Source organism: Mauremys mutica, chromosome 1 (assembly GCF_020497125.1).
Source record: "Mauremys mutica isolate MM-2020 ecotype Southern chromosome 1, ASM2049712v1, whole genome shotgun sequence".
Classification (NCBI taxonomy): Eukaryota; Metazoa; Chordata; order Testudines; family Geoemydidae; genus Mauremys; species Mauremys mutica.
The window spans coordinates 59,461,869-59,482,256 of record NC_059072.1 but is presented as its reverse complement, the minus strand read 5'-3'; the positions used below and the strand labels follow the sequence as shown (position 1 = coordinate 59,482,256).

The window sequence follows — 20,388 nt, the reverse complement described above, 5'->3', positions numbered from 1 at the left end:
TGTGATTGGGTCTGATCTCTTCAACCAGGGATCTGAAGAACAATGAAATCTCATGGACTATTGAAGATATGAATGGTGCATTCTCTGGACTTGACAAACTTAGAATGCTGTAAGTATGACTGACCTGATTTTGGATTTTCTTAGTTAGTTAAAAAAAATTAATATTGGGCTAAGCTCAGATAATATACTGTGAGGGAGCCCAACCTTGGGAATTTTATTAGTCTCTTAAATTTGTGACTTCCTTCCTTATTGTTTTGCTCTTCATTGAAGCCTCCTTTTCTAGAAAGCAAAACACCAGCTCTTTAGTCAAACAAAATCTGAAGAATATGATCCTTCTTGAATGTTATCAATAACATGATAACATGTAACATGAGATTCATGCAGTTGCTGCATAGAAACCTTTCACACTGAATTAGGATTGCTCATAATAGGAAATGATGAGAGGTGTGTTTTCAAAGATTACAAAAGCACAGTGCCCAAGGGAAGTCTTTGATAAAGTAATCCAGCATCTAGTAGCAATGGCTCTTCTATAATGCAAAGATGTCATTCCAAATACACAGCTATGGAATGAAAAGATGCTTACATTTATAGATTTTAAAAAACAAAATTCCATGTTACTGAACTGTACACATTAAACATCTTTGAAAATCATGCCATGATCTATATAGTTACTGAATAATAATAATAAATAATATAGTTATTTTAGAGATGAGGTATTTTATTACAGTAAGAAAGGCTGAATGGAGAACGTTAGTCACAGTTTAGTAATAATTGCCTAAAAAAGCAATTGTATAAGATTTTCTTCATAGTTCCAAAAAATGCCCCCATTTTACTGCATCTGTTTGGCATTAAGTATTTCTATTTCCAGGATACTCCAAGGAAACAGGATTAGGTCCATTACAAAGAAAGCATTTTCTGGTTTGGATGCACTTGAACACCTGTAAGTAGCTGAAATTCATATTTAACCCAACAGTGGCCAAAGCAAATATCAAGATTAACCAAAACAAATATAAGACTACCAAGGTTACCTCATGACTGTCTGAATGAAGCAGATTTACCTTGTTGATCAGTAGTGTGGTACTTCTTAAGAACTTTCTGTCTAGGAATTCTGCTCAAAGTGCTATATTTTTAAGTGAACATCAGCATACTATAGAAACTTGTCTTTGTTCTTTTGGTTTCTGAGCTGATCTCTACATTATCAATACAGAATGGAGCTAAGTATAGCTTGAATCTTTATTTTAACCTTATTTGAGTTAATAAAATGGATTTTTTTTCCTGATCCTTTTTTTTTTTCTTCCCCAGAGATCTAAGTAATAATGCAATCATGTCAGTGCAAGGAAATGCATTTTCGCAAATGAAGAAACTTGAAGAATTGTAAGTTCTTGCCCCTAAAATCTCCATGTTAGAAAATACGTAAGCCATATAAGATACTGATAGATTCAGTATTAACATCTCATTGCAACAGTTCTGAAGTCATGTAACAAATGGTGCATCAATAGATTTTTCTCTGTAGTTGCTGCATATAAGCTAGGTAGCATCAGGTGGCAGGTGTTCATTTTCTACTCCATTTGGTACCTAGAGTCCTGAGTTTAAACTGGTTGATTCCTAATGCATGAGATAAGACAGACTTTTATTAATATACTGTAAAGTGAGTACTGGTATCACTGAACTACCACTTACTGGACCAGTAAAATGCAATATCATAATTCTTTACCAAAGACCCATTCGCAGATCCTTATTTATTGGCTCCCTCTGTCCTGAGGCAGCATAGGAACAATTGCAAGGTAAAGTCCCCCTTTCTGAGGGAATGCTATAAAAACTCTTTTTCTGTTGAGCAGTGCAGCAGCTGTTACAGCTAACTCTTGCTGAAACGGAAAAGACCTTTTGTTTTCTTTCCTTGAGGCACAGCTAATTTCTTGTCTCCAGTGCTTCTGTCTCATTCCTTCTCTAACTTTTCTTGTCTCAGCCCTGTCCAGTCTAGTTTCTGGAAGTAAGAGTTTGCAACATGACAAAGCTGGATAAGTCAAAAAGAGAAGCTGCTCTTTCTGTGAGGAGAAACTACCTGAAACATTGCTGGAGGAAAAAATGTGTGTTCTGCTGTGGCTCAAGATTGCTATTCTGGGTCAGACTCAGAACTGCTTAGAGGCCAGCCTTCTTCTTCCTTCCAGATACCTGATGACATTTCCCAGTGTTCAGGCCTCGGAGAGAAAGCAGTCAGCAACCTTCAGACAGTAGCATCCACCAAGGGAAGTAAGATGCTTAAGGACATGGTGCTCAGGGAAGTTCTGAGTCCTTCAAGGACATGGACATTCCCTCTGTTTATAGAGAGATTTTTCTAATGTCTCCCCTGCCCACTCCCAAAGTTGTCAAGTGTGTATCCCTCATGGCTGATAAATAACTGGGCAGATGATAGGACATGCTTTCTCAAAATTGGCTAAATTAACTCCTCATAATATGAATTCCCAGGAATTTTACCCATTCAAAGGACCCTAGAGAAGGTTAGCACAGTGAGGGTATGACTGATGTTCACTGCATCAAGTGGTCAAGACGGCCATGATTTTCTTCCATCCTAAGGATAGCAACAAGACCACTCTTCAGTTTTCCATTAAAAAAGACCTGTTTCTTCTGGATCCAATTCTGCCTGATGATGTGGCATTTCTAGGTTTTGAGCACAGAGCTTGTGTGGAAAAACTTGATTGAATAGGAAATGTTCAGAGCTGGAAACGTCCTCCTTTTTTGCTTCTAGAAAGTAGTTATCACAGTATTTCTATATTAATAAATGGGCATGTTTCACTCACTACAAGTACATATATTTATCCCCCTGGACACACAAAAATTAATACTGTCTTTCCTCCATCAAGGTAACTTTTAAGACTTTTATAATTAGCTCTATCTAGATCCAAATAATTATCAGTAGTCCTTGGGGAGAAGTTTGATTTCTCACTCTTTTTGGTCCAGATTTGTAAGAGGTTTCAAATTAACTCTTCCAAGTAGGAAGAGTTCAATTTTTTTAGTGGACATTTAAGTTGGTCCTATAAGCACTCACAGAATGTTCTTTTGAAACTATTACTTTGGTTTCTTCCCATTTCTTCTTTTTGAATGTGGCCATTCTCCTAGGTTTGGTAGTACACCTCTACCCCGATATAATGTGACCTGATACAACACAAATTCGGAGTTAACGCAGTAAAGCAGTGCTCTGGGGGGCGGGGTTGTGCGCTCCGGCAGATCAAAGCAAGTTCGATATAACATGGTTTCACCTATAACGCAGTAAGATTTTTTTGGCTCCCAAGGACAGCGTTATATTGGGGTAGAGGTGTACTATCAATGGAATACTACATCTGCATTTGTGGTCCTTCAAATATCTTCCTAGTTCCTTTCCGAGATGAACTGTAATTTCCATCACTCCAGTTGTTTTGAGATCTAGCTTTTAGCTCCAATCCTGTGGAGAAAAGATGACATAAATTGAGTATTTAGGGTTCTAGCTATTTGAGCTGATGTGAAGCTGTGAGTTTAGTGCTGTTTCTGACCTTGAATCTGAGATTAAATTAAACAAAATTTTGTAATGTACTATCGGCAATTGAATGCATTTTCAGTTCAAATGCTTACAAAACTGGATGTTCAAGCTCCAGCAAACCTTAAGACTCACAGTACAAGATCTCCAGCTACATCTGAGGCAGAGCGGGCAGGAGACTTGGTGTAAAGCCAGGAACTTGAGGTGAAAATCCAGGCCTAATGAAGTCAGGGGCAAAATTCCCAGAAGCAGGATTTTACTTGCAGTATCACAAGATACTGCAAAGTGGATCTTTTGGTCTTCATCTTGGCAGCAGGGTTCTTGAGGCCAAGGGGATGAGTATTTCTGCTGTTCATATGACAACATAGGGATTGGTGTATACCCACTATTCACATAAATACCACTGTTACTGTTACCTTACTCATGCTCCTTCTTTTGTCAGTCCTGGTACAGTTCTTTAGATAACTGAGGTCTGTTGGGGTGCAGCTGGGTTACAGCTTATAGTTGGGCTGAGCATTTTTTTCCCCCAAAAAAAGTTTTTCTTTTGTGAGGGTATTTGAATTATGTCGGTTTTGGAACTCCTCTCTTCTGAGTGTTCTCTCAGGTGGCCTCTTTACATCACTGCCCTGCCCCTTTATGTAACTATCCTTGTCCTGACTCAAGATGGAGACATGAAACTGTAAAGAGTCACAAATGTGACTTTTCAAAGAATTGAATAAGAATGAAAATGTCTGCTTTGTAGACCTGAAGTCCAATAATGGTGTCATGTGAGTACTGGGTGACATTAGTTTTTTTTATAATAAATCATTAAAACATTACGTTTTACAAAAATACTATTGACTCATACTGTTTGGGTGGTTCTGCATCTTATACAAGAAACATTGACTGTAATTGTTTTCCTTAGGCACTTAAATACATCAAGTCTTTTGTGTGACTGCCAGCTAAAATGGCTACCACAGTGGGTATCAGAAAACAACTTTCAGAGCTTTGTGAATGCCAGTTGTGCCCATCCTCCACTGCTAAAAGGCAGAAGTATCTTTGCTGTTAGCCCAGATGAGTTTGTGTGCGGTGAGTATAACTGTTTCTCCTCACCTTCATAGGTTTTGCTTAGTGAATTTATTTTAGTCTGGTTTATTTGGCATATTTTAATTTCTCTTGTTGGACTGAGGGGGTGTTAATATTTTGTGTTAATGCTTTGTCCTCTGCTCCTCAGACTTTGATCTGCAGGTACTCAGAGCTTGTGGTTTCATTCCAGTTAGGGAATAGCATTTTTCTGACTTAATTTCATGTATTGCATACTTGAGTGTTGTGTACAAAGGAAAGATCAGTGGTTTGTGGTGGTAAATCTATGTGCTGTTAGAGTTAAAATATGAATATTGTTTAGGTAAGCACCATTTAAAAATATGGTGCATCTTGGTGTTCTTTAACTGACATGTCTATTAATATATGCAATATGTTTAATTATATATGCAAATTGTATTAGTGCTTTATTAAATCTGAGATTAATTGCACTGAAGTAGAGTTCCCATGGTAACCTTGACCACGTCTATGTGAGCTTTAAAACACTATTTTCAACTTTAGAAATCATTGTGACCGCATATACATTTCTTGTTTACATTACTAACACCTCACTTTAATAAAATCAGAATCATTTATAAAAATCCAACTCACTTTTCTGTAGTTCCGTTTTTACCTTTTGCATTTCTCACAGGTTAAACAGTGAATACTAATTAGAATCAGTTTTATTTTGAGGTTTGTAGTGCTGCAAATACTTCAGGGTAGGTTTTATTTGTTGCCTGTCAACTTTGGGTTGAAAGTATCACTTCATAATAGTTTTTCAGTATGTAAATTATACAATAGCTTAATACGTAACATTTTGTATTAATACATGTTTGCAACAAAAGTGCTGTTCACTGCTGCGAAATACTGCATGTCAAATATTGTCAATTTGTTCTCTAATCATGTAATGAAAGACCCTATCCTAATGCACAAAGTGGGAACCTTAATTCTTAATTTCTTGACTGTTTTAAGATAAAAATTTGGTACTTTATCTGGCATTCATATATATTTTTGCTTGCAATTTCCATTAATAGAGGAAAAATTAAAGTTTACAAAAAAAGTATACTGTCCAGGATTTAAAGAGGTAAATTGGAAATTTGATCTTTCTTCACTATAATTTTGTTACCACAAAAAAATTCAACATTGCGTAATTTTTACTAATCCTACCCTTATACCTATACAACTTCACGAGTCTTGGTGGAATTGCCTAGGTGTAAAGGAGCACAGAATTTGCAGGGTCTTGCTGCTGTCTTAACAGCCACTATGAACATTACCATCTTATACAAGTGTTTTAATATTTCAATATTAAATTAAGAGTAGCTAATGTATAAACTTCTAAGGCTGATGTGGACAGAACAGAAAGTAAACAAATTAATAGACAGCTAATTAAGAACATACCTTATTTATGAGGAAATCATTTTGGAAAACCAGCGAGGAATTTGACATCTGAAAATAGCACTATCTATTAAGAACATAACATAAGAATGAGCACAATGGGTTAAACCAAAGGTCCATCTAGCCCAGTATCCTGTCTTCCAACAGTGGCCAATACCAGGTGCCCCAGAGGGAATGAGTGGAACAGGGGCAATTACTGAGTGATCCATCCCCTGTCATCCAGTCCCAGTTTCTGATAGTCAGTGTCTTAGGGACACCCAGAGCTTAGGGTTGCATCACTAGCTAGCTTGGCTAATAGCCATTATTGGACTTACCCTCCATGAACTTACAGAATTCTTTTTTGAACCCAGTTTTACTTTTGGCCTTCAGAACATCCCCTGGTAATGAGTTCCACAGGTTGACTGCGTGTTGTGTGAAGAAATATTTCCTTATGTTTGTTTAAAAATCTTTATTTCATCGGCTGACCCCTGGTTCTTGTTATGTGAAGGGATAAATAACACTTCCTTCTTCACATTCTCCACACCATTCATGATGAGACCTCTATTATATTGCTCCTTGGTTGTCTCTAAACTGAACAGTCCCAGTCTCTTCAATCTCTCTTCATATGGAAGCTGTTCCATAGCCCTAATCATTTTGGTTACTCTTCTCTGTACCTTTTCATATACAGTATATATAGGACAACCAGGACTGCATGCACTATTCAAGGTGTGGGCATACCAGACATTTACATAGTGGCATTATGATATTTTCTGTCTTATCAACTGTCCTATTCCTAACATTCTGTTAGCTTTTTTGACTTTCACTGCACAATGAGAAATTTGTTTTTAGACAACTGTTTACTATGACTCCAAGAACTTTCTTGTGTGGTAACAGCTAATTTTGAACCTATCATTTTGTATGTATAGTTGGGATTGTGTTCCAGTGTGAATTGCTTTGCATTTATCAAGTTGAATTTCATTTGCCATTTTGTTGCCCAGTCACCCAGTTTAGTGGGATCCCTTTGTAACTCTTTGCATTCAGCTGTGAACTTGACTGACTTGAGTAATTTTGTATCGTCTGCAAACTTTGCCACCTCACTGTTCACCCCCTGTTTCCAGATTATTTATGAATGGATTGAACAGCTCTGATCCCAGTGCAGGTTCTTGGAGATCACTGGTATTTGCCACTCTCCATTTTGAAAACTGAGCGTTTATTCCTGTCCTTGGTTTCCTACCTTTTAACCAGTTATTGATCCATAAGAGGACCTTCCTTTTTATCCCACAACTCCCTACTTCACTTCAGAGCCTTCGGTGTAGGACCTTGTCAAAGGTTTTCTGAAAGTCCAAGCATATTATATCCACTGGATCACCCTTGTCCATGTTTGTTGACACCCTCAAAGAATTCCAACAGATTGGCGAGGCATGATTTCCCTTTACAAAAACCATGTTGATTCTTCCCCTTGTTCTTCTGTGTTTCTGATAATTCCATTCTTTACTGTACTTTCAGCCAATTTTCTGGTACTGAAGTTAGGCTTACTGGCCGGTAATTGCCACAATCACCTCTGGAGCCCTTTTTAATAATCAGCATTACATTAGCTAGCCTCCAATCATCTAGTAGAGAGGCTAATTTAAGTGACAGGTTACATTTAACTAAAGGTAATTTTTATCAGTAGTTTATTGCTTGATGCCAGCTGTGATCGATTTCAAAACCTTTAAAATAAGCACAATAGCCCTTTCCCCTAAAAGGGGAAAACCTAAAAGGAAATTAGTACTAGAATAAGTTTAACAAGAAAAGTAAATTGTGAAATAGGAATAGATGCAATCCTTTGAATAAATGAAGCGGTGTGTGCCAGTTAAATCTTTAAAATGCCGCAATCACAATGTCTCTACATATGTGTTCATAAAAAGACACAAAATTAACATAACAGATATTAACTGCACAAGACATTATTTATAAGAAGAATAAAGAGACTCCTCCACGTGTCAGATAAAAGTCTTGCTAAACAGAAGTGTTTTTTTTACTGTGCCTACAAGGTTGATAAAATTGGTCTTTTATTAGACCAGGAAAAAGAAGCAAGGACAAAGAAATGAATCTTGTAGTACGTTGCTGTCCCGCATTGTCATGTGAAAGCACACAGATGAAATGTTAACTTAAGAAGGCAAGGCCAGTGGTGTTGGTGGGGCTTGTCCAATGGAGTTGGTGATTGAGGCTGTTGAAATGGAGATGCATTTGTACCATTGACCTACACTTAATATCCAGCCCTTAAGCCTAAAGTTGCAACACATTGTGGCCCCTGTAATTTATGGCATGTATATGTCTGCTCTGTTATCTGTTCTGTGGTATTATTATTTTCTAAAAATTGTATGAATTTCTGGTGACAAACTAAAAGGAAAGAGTTACTGTTGCAGAGTCCTTTCCCAGAATACAATTTGCAAATTGAATAGAGGCCACCTTGTTTGGCTCTGTAGCATATTTGTTAATTTAACATCTCAGTGGGAGAAGGTGCATTTCTGCAGTGTTTAGTATTCTGTCAAGGTGCGCTTCTTTCTTTTGTATATTTCAAATAGAATGATTGGACATCTGGAGAAATGCTTCTTACACAACAAGTTATTTTCTTTAACTTCAGAATGATGTATGTGTCGTATATTAATTTTAAATCTTCAGTGCCAAGTTGGAATTTTGAAAACAACTCAGAGGAAAAACATTTAAAATTTGTTAATGGGATGGACACATGGGATGAGTGGTCCATAATAGTGTAGCTCAAAAATGGCCAAATTAATGTATTTCACACTTTCTAAAATTATGCCTTTCAAGATGAAACAAAGCATGAATAATTTCAGGCCAAAAGTTAGCTTTTGAGAAAACTGTTAGCAATTGAAAATAGGTGCCTAAGTGACCTGTATTAACTGCTTAATTATATAGTGGTCTTACTATAGTGATTTTTGTAACCAAATACAACCCGCTTAATAGCTGTCTCTTTTTCCATTGTTTATAAGTCAAGTGCTGAAGTTAATGGCTTGAACAAGATGATGAGAAATATCCTTCATGATTTTATTTTAAAGTGTGGTTCTACTCTGAAAATGGGCTATATGAAAATGGCAGAATCCTACTTAACAGATCAGTTCCTTTTGTATATTGTATCACATCTGCTTATTTTAGTGCCTCCCCTCCCCCAAACAAATGTTTTTAATACTTTTAACGTCTGTTAGCAGAGCATAGACAGCACAGCCACAAGAGAATGAGCTGGATACTCTCCCGCCTCTCACATTATCAGTATAAACATTTAGTATGTTTCAGTAAATTTATACCACTGCAAAACCTCTGATGGCAGTGTGGTGACATAGATGTCACCAAGGACATAATTTGGCTTGTGGAACTTATTATAGGTATGATGCACAAGAAAGAAATAACCCAGCAGGACTCTCAGATCCCAGGTTGCATTTGAAGGACTGGCTGTAGAACACATTTTTACTTGTAAATAATTGAAGGACAAGAAACATGGAATCCAACAAAATGCAATTGTTAGGGGCTTCCCCATCATAAAAAAAGCCCACACTTGATCTTTGTATAGTATGCTTAACAGATTTTCAGCACTGCTGCATTTGAAAATTGGAGCAAAGGACTACAAATCACTGGAACCACAACTTTTGTGTGCAGGTTCGGGGAGAACCCTGGACTGTGTCTGACAATCTCTGGTGGCAGAAAGAACCATGTTTTAGTGAAGAAAAACTTATTGCAGCCTTAAGGTGTAGAAAAAAGGAGTCTTGGCTTTGTGACTGACAGTCAAAGTAGCTTTTACAGATGTTAAACTGTAGTTCTCTCCTCTTATATATAAACAGCACATAGTCTGCTTTAGATGTGCTTTCTCTTCACTAAGAGATGGCTTAGCACAGTAAACTCATAAGTACGACATCTTTAAATGCCTGGAGATAAATGAAATCTAAAACTAAACCACTGTATCTCTGCTTTGTAAATACTTGTCTGACTCTTCTCTAAAACCTATAAAACAAAGCTTACAAAATCTTTGAGTCCTGGGGACCTGGGTATTTGCCTCTCTTCCTCAGTGTCACAATTTTTTTCCCCTTTCCCATTTTTACAGATGATTTTCCTAAACCACAGATCACTGTCCAGCCAGAAACCCAGTCAGCAATCAAAGGCTCCAATTTGAGTTTCGTATGTTCAGCAGCCAGCAGCAGTGACTCCCCTATGACGTTTGCATGGAAAAAGGACAATGAATTACTGCATGATGCTGAAATGGAGAATTATGCACATCTCCGGGCACGGGGTGGTGAAGTGATGGAATACACTACCATACTTCGGCTACGCAATGTTGAATTCAGCAATGAGGGAAAATACCAGTGTGTTATTTCAAATCACTTTGGTTCATCCTACTCTGTCAAAGCCAAGCTTACAGTTAACAGTAAGCATCCTTTTTTTACCTGTGCATTTGAAGAGGAAATCATTGTAAAGCAAAATACAATATACACTTTTCTTTTCCCATGGCATTATTTTTAGAAAATGCTTTATAACCTAATTTCAGCTCATGAAAGCATGCTGCTTCCAAAATCTGTTTATTATTAAAGTTGCATTTATGGGTCCAACAAGAATCTGTCACTATTGTGTGAGGTGCTGTACAAACACAGTTAGGAAACAATCCCTGTCCTGAAGAGCTTGCAATCTAAATAGACTAAGGAAAGGATAGGAGAAGGGAAGAACTACTGTTCACCTTTCACAGGGGACAACAACCTTCTGTACTGAGGTAGGCAGACTGTGACTTAGCAGAGTTGACGTCTGCCACAGGCTTCCTGAATGAGGATGAAATCCATGTTGCCTGATTTAAACATAAGACCATCTTCTCACCAGATATAAGCTTAGGTCTTGTGAGGTTTTTTTTTCCAGAGCTTCATGCACCAGATCCTATCAGCAAAGCCTTGCACATCGCCGTTGCTGAAATTGATATAAGTTTTACACTTGCTGGAGTTGGGTGTACTGAAATTGAGAAAATACAATGCAAAGGAGGAAACCTAATTTGTCCCAGAATTGGAAACAAACTTACTTATAGTATGTATCTGGCTAAACTTTTTATTTTGTTTTTGCTTTAGTGCTGCCATCATTTACAAAGATGCCCATGGACCTAACCATTCGTGCTGGGGCAACGGCACGATTAGAATGTGCTGCAGTTGGTCATCCAGTACCGCAGATTGCTTGGCAGAAAGATGGTGGCACAGACTTTCCTGCAGCACGCAAGAGACGTATGCATGTCATGCCCGAGGATGATGTATTCTTTATTGTTGATGTAAAAATTGAGGACACTGGAGTTTATAGCTGTACAGCTCAAAACACTGCTGGGAGCATTTCAGCTAATGCAACACTGACAGTACTAGGTGAGAAACTGTCAATATGTAATGATATAAGTCTTTTCTATTGAAGTGGGGTGACAAGTTTTTCCATACTTTTATATGTTACTTAATAAAATGTGTTTTAGGGTTTAATACGAAGATGTATCAATTCACTACTAGTGAGTGCTTTTGGAGGCACGTATTTAGATTAAAAATGTCTTTTCAGCTTAGTTCTGTGGTAATGCATTTCCTGAAGTCATCATTCATTAAGCAGTGGCCACTGGTTAGCCACTTATAAGTTTTAATACACAATCATTGTTACTAATAAATAGTTACATTTTCCATTTAAATGCATAGTTTAAAATAAAAATTATTTAGTATACACAAAGAAAGGAGCAGGTTTCTGGGATTTTTTTCTGAAAAGTTTAGTTTTAATAGAAAAAAGGAAAGGATTTGTTTTTTTTTTTTATTCAGAGTTAAACTCATTTGTTTTTTTTTCTGTGGGTTGGGTCGATGTGAGGGTTGGAACCACCTATGTTTTCTTGTAAAGGTAATTTAGAATTTATTTATTTATTGCAGAAACACCATCATTTTTGCGGCCCTTGCTAGACCGGACAGTAACAAAAGGTGAAACTGCAGTCTTGCAGTGCATTGCTGGTGGTAGCCCTCCACCTCGGTTGAACTGGACTAAGGATGACAGCCCATTGGTGGTAACAGAAAGGCACTTCTTCGCTGCAGGCAACCAGTTACTGATTATTGTGGATACAGACATTGAAGATGCTGGGAAATACACTTGTGAAATGTCTAATACACTTGGAACAGAGAGAGGCAACATTCGTCTAAATGTAATTCCTACTCCCACCTGTGATTCTCCTCAGAACATTGCTCCATCGTTGGATGATGATGGATGGGCCACAGTCGGCGTAGTGATCATAGCAGTGGTTTGCTGTGTGGTGGGCACTTCCCTTGTGTGGGTGGTCATCATATACCACACAAGGAGAAGAAATGAAGATTGCAGCATCACAAATACAGGTGTGTAAACTGAAGCTTGGCAGCGTAAAGGAGTAGTCAAGTGTGTTTGTGGTTGTCCTGCAGTAACTTTCTTCCAGAAACGTTTGTGTGTTTTGACTCAAATTCAGAACGGTGAATCATTTGTTGCCTTCAGCATGTTGCTGGCTGGTTTAAAAATATTTCAAAGAAACCTAAAATATACTGATGGTTTTATGCGTGTTTGTTTTTTTTTTCCTCCCCCTCTTCAATCACAGATGAGACAAACTTGCCTGCTGACATTCCAAGTTACCTGTCATCCCAGGGAACATTAGCTGAAAGGCAGGATGGGTATGGGTCATCAGAAAATGGAAGTCATCATCAGTTCATAACTTCTTCAATGGGGGGATATTTTTTACAGCAGAGAGATAGTAATGGTAAATACTTTAAATATAAAACTTGGCACTGTTTTTGGTTACTAGAAATCAGACACTGTCTTCTTAACTAATGTAATGAATTGTAATGACACCAGTGAAGCATCTTTGTTGATTGCCATGTAGGCCCTGTGACTGACTTACCGATTGCTTCAAGACATGACAATAATATTTGAAGCTGAGATTTTACTATGCAATACAGGAATGAGAAATGCTTGTGCTGATAACAGAAACTTGGTTTTACTGATCCACTTGACATATGGCCTCATCTACTTAGGAAAGCTTCTTCAGTATAACCTCAGGTGTGAATTTAAACTGATCGTACTTACACCAAAAAAAGATTGTCTACACATGAACTCTACCAGTGTAAGAATACCCTTTTTGTTATGTCTCTTGGGATTATAACTTAAGCTATGCCCTTTCCCTACCCTCAAAAGCAGTCTTATACAGGAATAAGTGTCCATAGAGGGCATTATATTGTTTTACTATATGATTTAACCAATGAAACTTTCCCATGTAAGCAAGGCCTTAGTTTGTGAAAGCACCTCAACATGATCATTGTGTTTTAGAGCAGTAATCTACTTTGTAACACTTGATGACTTGTAGCCATTATTTGGACCATGGCTTCAGTATTCAGAGCAGAATTTTTTGTTGCAAATGAACTTGGTGCATGTTTGTTTGTTTGTTGATTATAAAATCCTGGCTCTCCTGGTGTTTATTGTATACTCCTAGAAGATAAGCCGGCCAGCAGAGTGGTGATATACTGAGAAATCTTGACATCGCCATTCTGGAGAGGGTTAGGGCTAGGCTGTAGCAGCCTTATAAAGCTGTTTAACTAAACTCTTGAAAACTCCTGCCGTATGCTTAAAATTCCAGTGCAGGTTTCATCCTGTAGTTTCTTTGTTTGCAGAAGAACAAAACTCCACTAGTAAAACTAACTGTGTAGGATGAAGCCTAGAAAAAAGGAGTCTGTTAGCTGATACATTGTCTTTATTTTTAAGGCATTTGTCATCTAGATAATGGCAGTGAAACAGACCTGGAGGTTGTTACAGATCCATTCTTATGCCACTATCTGGGGACTTCAGGGACTGTGTATTTAAAAGGGAATGCTTATGGCTCTGACGCTTTTGAAGCATACCATACAAGTAAGTCAAATAAATATTTTAGTTCTGTTTCAGTTTTGCAATATCAGATTCCTAGTAATACTGATTTCTCCTTTTTATTAAGGCTGCAGCCCTGACCAAAGAACAGTGTGCATGGACCCATGTGACTCTAGTTACTTAAAGAAAAAGGAACGCTATCCGTATTCACTTGGAACATTATCACATTCACCAGAAGATCCCTTTGACCAGTATGTTGGCAGCATTGGAATGCAGGCTACAAGTAACAAATTGCTTAACTCTACTTACACGCCAAATGAAGGAATTGGAGTGAAAAGCTTGAGTCTAAACTCAGACATCTTTGATTTGAACAGAAATCAGGAATCATCCTCTATTACCACTAGTAGCACTTTCATGGGTATGTTTCAGCTACTGCATTTCTTAAAGCTGCAAACATCATTTGTATACACGTCCCTTATGACTTGCATGTACTAGAAAACATGTTTATCCTTTTGTCAGAGCAGTAGTTCAGGGTTGTACTCAGTGATTGCTTATATGATTGTTACATATTGTGAGAAACCTAACTAAAAGCTGGTCACATAAGTAGCCTGACTCTTTTTCAGAGACACTGAGCACATGCAATTGCCACTGAGTTCAGTGGGATACTACAGTTTATAAAATATATATTGTTTGAAAATTTTGGTAATTTAACCAGTGAAACTTTCCCATGTAAGCAAGGCCTTAGTTTGTGAAAGCTAACTTTAGTATTACTTCTTTTCCTCCATTATTTGTGTCGTGCCAGGAGCATGCAGGGCACTTCATATTCAGACAAGGTACTCTGACAAGGCCTTCGAATAGACAGTGTACCAACACTCGAGGGGCTCAAATGAGGAAACAAAAAGTAGTGTGACTATATGGTGAAGTTATGAACAAGCCTTTAGTTTCTTGATTTTTGTTTGGGGGGGGTGGATTTAAAAAAATATTCAGTGCATTATAAAATATCTTTTACTATACAAGGGGAATAACTTCTGCATGCATTGCTTAGTTGGTAGCATCAGTTTCTGGGTAACTGCATCTGTATTCCCCCTCCATGGTCCCTCAAGGGCACACACGTAAGGTTTTCTGCTCCCAGCTGTCACCTCTCTTGGGTGAAGACCCAGGTGTCTGTCTCTCTCTCTCTCTCCTGACTGGAGTTTTAAGGCTGCACATCTCTCTGCCTTACACTATGATATCCCCCGCAAGCCAGTCTGCTTAAATACTAGTGCCTGTGCTTTTGCTTTCTTTCCAACGGCTATGAAAAGTGTATTGCCAAAGGTTACAAGCTATCACCCAGTCTTTCTAAGCAAGCACACTTTGTCTTAAGATAAAAGCATTACCAAAAAAGGGGGGAAAAAAACAAAAAAAAACCCAACACAACCCCACAACAATAAACAGATTTAAACACACACTTAGCATACCAGGAATCACGCACCAGTCTTATGGGGCCCTAGTAGGCTACTGTCTTTCTAGCCCTTCCGTGAGGTTCTCCCTTTGTCCATTTGCTGCATCAGAAAGAAGCCATAAGTCAGTTTAGGCTCATCCTTTTAGATCAAAAGCTCTTCCTTTGTTTCCTAGCCTCTGGAAACCCCAGCATGAACTAGTATATACAAACCGCCCCAGGGGGTAGAACATCTCTGGAGTTTCAGTTACTCATCTTAATCACCCCCCACTGTTTTTTAGTTCCTGTGGTAGCTGAGGTAACCCTCCCCCATGGAGTAGAACACAATCATGTATGAACAGTTCACAACTGTAATACAAGATGGTCCTAAAAAGCGCACTACATGCAGCACTCAGTTGCCTCCCAGAAGACCTGAGTTTGTTGAGAATGACTTAAAATAAAACCTTCTTCAGTAAAATGCAACTGATTGCAACCCCACTTCAAACCTGCCATATGTTTTTAAAGGTCTACACAGCATAACTTATTGAAGCCAAGTGTGACTAGGAGCTTCTCCTTTTCCTCCTTCCCTTCTGCCTGCTGGAATGTTACATTTCTGACTCCTTCTCTAGTGGTTATGGTGTTCCATTCCATAGGTCTTTCTAGAGAAGATAAGTCTTGAATCAACAACCAATTCCACTGAGCATGGAGCTTATTGCTTAACAAAGTATCTTACTATCAGCCTAGGTAAAACAATCTGTTCACTTGTGCAAATTCTTCTTCTTCATTCATACACCTTTGTATTAGTTGGTTTTATCTTTTATCTGAATATAGTTTGCATATTTCCACAAATTTTAGAATATATTTAAGTACAGAAAAACACTGCAAGCTTTAAGCGTGCTATGGAGGTCATTGCTCTAATGAATCACAAAAGAGTTTTAAGGTTTAACTCCTTTAAGGCTCACACATTTAACTCCTAAAGGGGGACTACAGGGTTCATGCCCTACATTTTCTTTTGTAAGATTGGTTTAAATTAGAATCCCACTACATTTCTTGTTTATACGGTTTTCGGCACTGTGGTATCTGAATGCTGAACACAGCTATGAGATAAGAGGCTGGGTTATATCCTGGTTTATGAAGCAATAGAATGTGTAAGGCCCAGATTGCCCCCTCCTGTAGGAAGAACCACAGGAAGGAGTGAAGAATGCTCCTGTCTAAGTTCTTTGACTCTTTATCTCCCTCTCCCACCCACCCAGCCTTCTTTTTTGTGGGTAAAGGTAGTGTAGTTTGCCCCCGGCAGAAGCAGAGGTACAGACTATAAAACCTTGCTGTCACCAGGAGACCTGGGCAGAGGCACCCTACCATTACTGCTGTGGGGGAAACATGCAAATAGGGCTTCACCAGCTGGCTACTGTCTGCCTTAAAGGGGGAGCAGTTTCATGGCAAAGAACTCTACCTAGGAGTCAGTGCAACCTCAGGGCTGGGGGATAGCTGATATCCTCCCTTCTGCTGGTACTTGGTGATATTATAGATTTATATCTAGAGGCTTCAGCCAGACTGGAGCACCATTGTGCTAGGTGCTGTACAAACCTACTGTGAGACAATCACTGCTCCAGGGTTTAGGGACCTCAGGAGGTCATCTAGTCCAACCCCCTGCTCAAAGCAGGACCAATTCCCAACTAAATCATCCCAGCCAGGGTTTTGTCAAGCCTGACCTTAAAAACCTCTAAGGAAGAAGATTCCACCACCACCTCCCTAGCCTCCTCCACCTCCTCCACCACCCATTCCAGTGCTTCACCACCCTCCTAGTCAAAAAGTTTTTCCTAATACCCAACCTAAACCTCCCCCACTGCAGCTTTAGACCATTACTCCTTGTTCTGTCATCTGCTACCACTGACAATAGTCTAGATCCATCCTCTTTGGAACCCCCTTTCAGGTAGTTGAAAGCAGCTATCAAATCCCTCCTTATTCTTTTCTTCTGCGGACTAAACAATCTCAGTTCCCTCAGCCTCTCCTCAGAAGTCGTGTGCTGCAGCACCCAATCATTTTTGTTGCCCTCCGCTGGACTCTTTCCAATTTTTCCACATCCTTCTTGTAGTGTGGGTCCCAAAACTGAACACAGTACTCCAAATGAGGCCTCATCAATGCCAAATAGAGGGGAATGATCACGTCCCTCAATCTGCTGGCAATGCCCCTACTTATACAGCCCAAAATGCCGTTAGCCTTCCTGGCAACAGGGGCACACTGTTGACTCATATCCAGCTTCTCATCCACTGTAACCCCTAGGTCCTTTTCTGCAGAACTGCTGCCTAGCCGCTCAGTCCTTAGTCAGTTGATCTTGGAGAGGTGGAAGGCATGGTGATTTGTTTCTAATTTCCGATTGTAGAATCACTTCTGCAGCACCATTGTCTTCAAATTCTGCCCAATCATGTCTGTTCAACCCCACTGAAGACAGTTGGCATTAGCTTCATTGTTGATGCATGAACCAAAAGGTTCACAGCTTGATTTTTTTCAGAAGCCAGATTGATGCTATGAAGAACATCTTTCATATTATGGTAAACAAAACTGATCTGCACATTGATGCAAATATGAAACCCCATAAAGTCATTTATATTTTCCCCCCAAATACAGATTCACTTTAAACCTGTGATTGTCAATTTTTGTCAATGGATACAATGCCAGAGAAGTATGAATCTTCTAGCACAATAAACAATTTTAGAATCAAATTATTAACAACATCTAGTGTTTAAAAATGTGTGCCAGCCACTTTTTGGGGGGTGGTATGTGTAAGTGTGGTACCTTAATCAACAGATCTATGCCATGTGTCAGTCATATCTAATTACATTTTCTGTCTGTGTGAAAAAAGTTAAGACTTTCAGTGTAATGATGTTAGCTGTGGAGCCTCCACATGGAAAAGGGAGAAGAGAGAATTTATTATTTTCTGGCTAGTGCGCCAACAGAATTGTTTAATGAAGATTCAGTTGAATGCCAAATTCTACTTGGGTTACTCCTGTGCTAGCCAGCTGAGCGCAAATGGGGTATAAATGAAGAAAGAATTTCACTGGCAGGATCTTTGTTACTGATGTGTGACACAAACCAGAAAGACACTGTCTGGCATTCAGATTGCAGGGTGTGTAGTTTATTTAAAAAAAAAAAAACAAAAAGTTTTATAAACACATCTTAATATCAGCCTAGCTAAACAGATCGAATGTTTGAGTCCCTTTTCAGAGTACATTAATCCAAAAAGCATGTTGAAGAGATTGTTCCTGGTTATGCATTAGAATGTCTTTGTGACTTATTTGCAGGTTTTTGTTTGTATTTTGTGTTTGAGAATAAGGAAATTCATGAAAACATAAACAAGGAAATTAAAGGGGGTAGGTTGTTCTGAATGGCTATCAACCAAGTTATTTACTTTGGAAACACTTTTAACATCTCAGCTAAGAGTTTTAAATGGGTACATATGAGTATAGAGGACTTCTTTTTTTTTCTTTTGGGTGGGGAATAATAGTACGGCTTAGAAATAAAGCCAAATCTCATTTCAGAGAACTTGAGCTGTGTCTGTCCTTGGCTTGTATTCTCGTGTACAGCCCTTGGTAAGACATAGAGTGGTTAACACCAGCATTTCTTTCCTTACAAATTTCTGTCTTGCAGGAACATTTGGAAAGTCTCTATGGAGGCCTCAACTGGACTCTTTTTCGAGCTGTAGGCAGCCAGCAAGTTGTCAACCAAAAACCTTCCATAATAATAATCCTCAAGCCTCATTGGACTTTGACTCAGAGGCAGAGGAAGATGGAAAGGACAGGACGGTTTCTCATGAGGAAAACAGCATTTGTGCTTACAAACAGGCCTTTGAAAACTTTAGGACTCCTACTTTCCAGTCTTATGACCTGAACACATAGCTGCTTTTGGAATGGCTGTTGATCGATGGAACCAAAGAAATATTTTTGACATACTACCTCAATGTGGAGCTTTATTTAAAAGGGGCGGGGGGAATCCATTTTTTTAATGGAGCTATGATATCAGAAAGAATGGATACATTTTTATACAGATAAAACATAATTGCCAAAGTGTTATAAAATTTTATACAGGGAATACATTCCTTAGAGAAGTACTATATTTCTAATTATTTTATAGCTTTGTTTTATGCAAATGGTATCTCTTGTAAATTAATGATGTAAATAATACCATGTATATTTCCTGTCAGACTTCATTTTATTGAAATGAGTACTAAAGCATCCTAAACTTGTACCAATATCTGTACTTCTTTATGAATGGACGTTCCATGCCGTTCGCAGGTACCATGCATCTTATTTGCACATCACTTTTAATAAAATATGCTGCCTTGTGGTCTTGAAACACAGTAGAGTGTGAAGAATGCAAGGTGGAGGTATGTTGATAGAAATTGAAAATGTATGTTGTGCATATAACCCTCTGGCCCATATCTCATCAGTTTGTCTAAAATGTAGAGCATATGGATTCATCATATTAGATATCTGCTGCCCTTAGAAGTAGTTCTGGTTATACAGTTTCCCTAAATTGTCCCACATGCACACAAGACTGGCTGTCTAGTCAGCTGTCTAGCCGTGTGTGTACAAATAACTTTAACGTACACCTCTAATGGTGGATATGCAGAGTGGACACACAAATACACAGCAAGCAACTTAGTGTAAAAAAAAAAATAAATCCATCCTAGACGTTTACCTGGTAGTATCATTCTCCTCTAAATAAATGGCTTGAATATTAAATATTGCCCAAATTTCCAGATTCTGTGTTTTCCCCTATGTTTTCTCGGCTGCTCCCCCAATCACTTCCACACCCAGCGTTAATAAGGTAACCAGTGTGCAAGATAATTCTTCCTTGGTTTACCTTCTGCTGCTTTTCCATTTTTTGTCTACTCTCTTCTCCATATAGATAAATGTGAACTGTACTTCATTCCTCACTCGAGTTGAGCAGTTGTTATAAGTTTGAATTCTTGCTAGATTAAATTGAAATTGAGGAGCCCAATATTATTAGCTGCTCTAAGCCAAAGAAAGACACTTGCTATGTGATGGTAATTAAGACTAAATGAGAATTCTCCCTTTTGTTTTCGTTGATACAGATGTCCAGTATTTTAAAAAGCTGTGAATCCTCTTGTCAGCATTGTATTAAAACAATGTGCCTCCACAAGTTT

General features: G+C 38.4%; 1 protein-coding gene across 2 annotated transcripts in view; it reads left to right on the top strand.

Annotated features, from left to right (window-relative positions):
• Positions 1-19,967, top strand: part of LRIG3 (leucine rich repeats and immunoglobulin like domains 3) — a 51,720-nt gene extending 31,753 nt beyond the window's left edge. Inside the window, exons 9-19 of one of the 2 annotated variants that reach the window (XM_045001814.1) lie at positions 29-109; positions 869-940; positions 1,303-1,374; positions 4,416-4,579; positions 10,044-10,364; positions 11,047-11,328; positions 11,863-12,315; positions 12,549-12,707; positions 13,706-13,849; positions 13,932-14,222; positions 18,870-19,967. In XM_045001814.1, the coding sequence (XP_044857749.1) occupies positions 29-109; positions 869-940; positions 1,303-1,374; positions 4,416-4,579; positions 10,044-10,364; positions 11,047-11,328; positions 11,863-12,315; positions 12,549-12,707; positions 13,706-13,849; positions 13,932-14,222; positions 18,870-19,117 (2,287 nt within the window). In that variant the 3' untranslated portion in view covers positions 19,118-19,967. Of the gene's footprint in view, positions 1-28; positions 110-868; positions 941-1,302; positions 1,375-4,415; positions 4,580-10,043; positions 10,365-11,046; positions 11,329-11,862; positions 12,316-12,548; positions 12,708-12,830; positions 13,007-13,705; positions 13,850-13,931; positions 14,223-18,869 lie in introns of those variants that run through there. The other variant, XR_006576196.1, reaches the window with a different exon arrangement.
• The last annotated feature ends 421 nt before the right edge of the window (positions 19,968-20,388 follow it).